Source organism: Notothenia rossii (assembly GCF_949606895.1).
Source record: "Notothenia rossii genome assembly, chromosome: 5".
NCBI classification, from domain to species: Eukaryota; Metazoa; Chordata; class Actinopteri; order Perciformes; family Nototheniidae; genus Notothenia; species Notothenia rossii.
In genome coordinates, this window is record NC_136903.1 from 55,255,373 (window position 1) to 55,259,872 (window position 4,500).

Genomic DNA, 4,500 nt, shown 5'->3' on the forward strand with positions numbered 1-4,500 from the left:
ACTTCAAGACACACAGAGCCACTTTCCAAATGTTTGCAGACCCCTTCTCCTTTGATGTGGAAAATGCCCCTGGTGTGCTTCAAATGGAGCTCATCGACCTGCAGTGCAATTCTGAGCTCAAAGCCAAGTTCAGGGAAGTGAATGGGAAAGCAGACAAGCTTGGACAGTTCATGAGAGAATTGCCCCCCTCCTTCCCTGAGATTTCCAGGATGTTCAAGCGGACCATGTGCCTTTTTGGGAGCACATATATGTGTGAACAGCTCTTCTCCACCATGAACTTCAATAAGTCAAAGTACAGGTCCAGACTTACTGATGCACATCTTCAAGCCATACTGAGGGTTTCAACTGCTTCCTCCCTCAAACCAAATGTGGCTCAGCTGTGTGAGAGGAAGCGCTGCCAGGTCTCTACCAGCAAGGAGTAGGCAAGAAAGAGCAACTGTACATAGTTATGTTGTGAAGAACAGTTCATGTTAAGAAGATGTTGAAGAACTGTTAATGTTGTATTTTTTAATAAATGTTTTGCGGAATATTTGAAGCGGTCCAGACTTGCCCAGACTCTACGTCCAGCGGCCCCCAGGTAAATTGAGTCTGAGACCCCTGCCTTATAGCCTTCATTTAAGTACTGTTATTGCATTGGAGAATAATACAATCTGTTGATCAACTTGACATGCATTTGCATCACTGAACTCTGCTAAGCAATGTGGTCTATACAAACACAAACACAAAGATATGTTTCAAAGTGCCAATTTATTTCAGGCCAGAACAAATTGACAAAACTTTAGTTGCCTGCAATCTACAGGTCTAGTTTGCCATAATTAACACAACATAGCTGTAAACCTGTTATGGTGGATCTGAACACACTCAACAATACACACACTAACATTCCCAAGATCAAATACAATCTGAATATATTATTCAGAATCAAGTTGGAAAAAATGAATGTACTTTCACACCAAATGCTGGTACAGACAAGACAACCATAAATGCATTAAAACAAAAAACATCAGCTCCTCAAAAATGAAATCTACGAGCAATACCATAAAATAAGAGTTGTATGCCGGCTTTTCTGAAACTAATGGAGAGTAAGCTGAATATATTGTTCAGAATCAAAGTGCAAAAATGAAAGTGCTTTCAGCACCATATAGAGGCAACTGCTGTTGTAGTCCAACAAAATAAGTATAAAAAAACGTCAGTGTTTTTCCTTTAGTTCAAGTCTGAAGTCCAGCAAGCATACAATAAGTGTTGTGGAATATATATAACAGAAATTAAAGTGCTGTTGTGTCACTGTGGCACACACACACAGATAACAAATGTGGGCCTAGTTAATCAAAACAACAAAAAGTGCTTATTGGCAAAGACCTAAATTAATGTTTGAGTGGAGGTTTAGCTTTCGAACCAGTGGTTGTACCTCATGAGAAGCAGCTTCTCAAACCTTTGGTCAGACAGCCTGTTCCTCTTTGGAGACAGTACCAGACTTCCCAGACTGAAGAGTCTCTCAACTGGTGCACTGGATGGGGTAGCTGCATTTAGCTTCAGACAAATTGCCTTTATTGTGGGAAATCTTTTGAGAATCTCCATGCCTGTTTCGGCTGTTTTCAAGTAGGCCATTACCTCAGTTTCCACAGTGCTGAAGGTTTCATCGTCATCCTCAAAGCAAAAAAAGTCCTGTTCCTTGTCTTTGGAGGAGCCTGAGGCTGGTGGAGTTGTTGGAGACACAGGATTCCTGGCTGGTTGCTGCTCAGGGCCAGGGAGAAACTTGTGACACTCTGCTGCCAGGATTCCCTTGACCATCTCTTTCTTCCTCTGGTCTCTCACCCACCGTAGCTTAAACTTGGGAAGTGTGACGGCTGCCAGCATTGCATCGTTGCTTTCCAAGACGGATGCAAATCGTTTTTTGATAGCCTGTAAAACATACACACAGTGACACAGACATTAGAATAAGTGAGATTCCCTTTTATTTATTCATTTTATTTGTGTACATTTCCATGAAAGCTGCACACCGCCAGGTGATTTTGAACTATTGTTATGAGTTATTAAATAATTTAAAACTAAAACTAAAACTTTATTTAGCCAAAAAAAGTATTACTATTTATTTCTGTTGCACCCTGGAGTAGAGTTTATACATTTCAGTCAGTTTATCAATATGTTCAAGACTTATTGTGTCCCTTAAATAGAATGCATTGAAAACTACTTTTTGCACATTTCATCAATTTTCTTTGGCTATATTAGTGCTCTCTTTCAGCTAACAATATTAATGACATCTATTCTATAGTTAACAATTATACCACGTGTGCTGTAATAAAAATGAGTGGTGTTGCTGGTGCTGATTACATGCAGTCTTTCTCTACAGTGAAGAGGGAAAACCAGATAATTACAAAAGTGTTGATGAATGTTTCTTACCTGAACTATGGCTTCAGGTAGGCCAGTTGCTACAGTCAGACTGTCTTTCATCTCCAGGGTCTTTGACATTAATGTTTCTAGAGTGGGCAGGAGGGTGCCAAAGTAACAGTTGTCCTCTCCTTGCAGGATGTCCAGAGCAACTGTGAGTGGCTTCATTATGGCACAATATTCCTTCAGAAAATGAAGTTCCCTGTCGCTAATAGATTTTAGCTGTAAACGATCAGAGATGGCACTCAAGTCAATCGTAGGCATTTCAACAATTCTTGCCACAGCATCATAAAATGAATTCCATCTTGTAGTGCATGGCACAAGCAGCTTTTTGGTGAACACGTCGCTCACTATCTCTGAGGCCACTGTGGACCTGCTTGCCTTATTCCACAGTGCTGTGCACTTAGCTGTAGAGCTTCTGTAGATTCCTTTAGTCCCAGGATTTGAAAGGAGCCACTTCAGCACGTCAGCGCATGAAATTAAGTTTAGTGTGTGAGATGCACATCTTTGGTGCGGAGGTAAAACAATCCCTTCCTCTGCGGCGGTGTTAAGCACGTCTGCAACGTCAGTGAAGATAACCTCTTCTTCATCATCGTCGTCAGAGAGCGATTCCGGTTGATACATGGCAAAGGCTTTCACAAAGTTAGAGCCGTTATCAGTAACCGTGGAGGTAACTTTTGTTGACACTCCATACAAAGAGTGAATGTGGTCAATCTCACTAGCAATAAGATCGTACGTGTGCCTACCCTTTATCCTTTTACAGGCCAACGCAGCTTTCTGGCGTTGTAAAGTGGTGGGGTTTATCCAGTGAGATGTTATCCCGAGGAAGCTTCTGTTGTGGACAGACCAAATGTCTGCGGTGGTCGAGATGTATTCCAGCCCCTCAAATGTTTTCTTTAGCTCGCTATCCATTTTGGTATATTCTTTCTCCAGGTAGTTGGAAAACGTTTTGTGTCCCATATGCCGTGTGCCGCCCGGACATGGTATCATGCTTACTAGCTCCCTGAAAGCGGGTGACTCCACTGTAGAAATAGCCTGCACGTGTTCAACAACATACCGTGCAATGGCTTTATCCACTTTCACCTGACTAGCAGTCCCTCGGTTGAAATCTAGCCGCTGTTGCTTGGGTGGAGGTGGGGTGGCGTCGGATGGCTCTGGGTCTGTGGTCAATAGCTTCGTCCCAGCATGTTGTTTTTGCAGATGTTTTAACAGATTGGAATTGCTGTTTTGAACAGTAGATAGGATCTTTGACCCGCCAAGACACAACTTACACTTAACTAACACATTCTTTTCTTTATGCTCGAGAAAAGTAAAATAGTGAGCATATCTCCATGCGGAGAAACTCGACTTGTGTTCCGCCGTCGCCATGATAGTATTGTTAGTAGGCTAACCAAACACAAACACGCCCACAAAGCATCTCTGCATGTGACACAGGAAGTATCTAAGTACATTTACTCAAGTAATGTACTTAAGTACAGTTCTCATCTCTGTTCGCCTCGCTGTTGGCGCCGCTCACCAACGTCTGGGAGCCGAGACTTTATAAAAAAAATAACGGAGTAACGCACCATGTAGTAACGGTAACTGAGTTACTGAATTTAAAAAATAATGCGTTAGAGTACTAGTTACTGCAAAAAATAACGGCGTTACAGTAACGCGTTACTTTGTAACGCGTTAGTCCCAACACTGCAGGTAACACAGAAGCAGTGACCAAGGGGCTACTGCAGGGGCGTCGCCTGGACCTGGAAACATTCGGGGCTTAGCCCACAGTGGCGGCGATACAGTCAAATGTTCTACTCCAAGACACGCACATACACAATTGCGCCATCTGGTATCACAAACGTGTGCCTGCATTAGCTTTGTTACGGCAATGGATTGTGGGAGATAGCACGTGAGGATCTCTTGAGGGTAAGGTGCCTGTATTATGTCCGTGGACAAAATGTATGTTTTAATTTTATAAGGACAATAACGTACTGTTGTGTTTGTTTAGCTTAATTGTTTAATGCTCACAGTCACAGCATGCTTTTTGTGTAATTGGCTATTTGTTTTATATGATGTATCAACAGATAATCAATAGCTAATCTGAGCTAATAAGCTAATGTGAGCAGCATGGTG

General features: G+C 42.2%; 1 protein-coding gene across 1 annotated transcript; it reads right to left on the minus strand.

Moving 5' to 3' along the window:
* Positions 1–728: 728 nt before the first annotated feature.
* On the minus strand, positions 729–3,771 carry LOC307041605 (E3 SUMO-protein ligase ZBED1-like). Its single transcript, XM_079685064.1, has 2 exons — positions 2,401–3,771; positions 729–1,902 (listed from the first exon to the last, which is right to left on the minus strand). The coding sequence occupies exons 1-2, from the start codon at positions 3,754–3,756 to the stop codon at positions 1,384–1,386; spliced, it is 1,875 nt and encodes a 624-aa protein (XP_079541190.1). The 5' UTR covers positions 3,757–3,771; the 3' UTR covers positions 729–1,383.
* Between the last annotated feature and the right edge of the window lie 729 nt (positions 3,772–4,500).

Coding starts and splice junctions, on each gene's coding strand:
- LOC307041605 (XM_079685064.1), bottom strand. CDS start 3,756: ATGGCGACGGCGGAACACAAGTCGAGTTTCTCCGCATGGAGATATGCT. Junction 1,903..2,400: donor TACCTGAAGCCATAGTTCAG/GTAAGAAACATT, acceptor TATGTTTTACAG/GCTATCAAAAAACGATTTGC.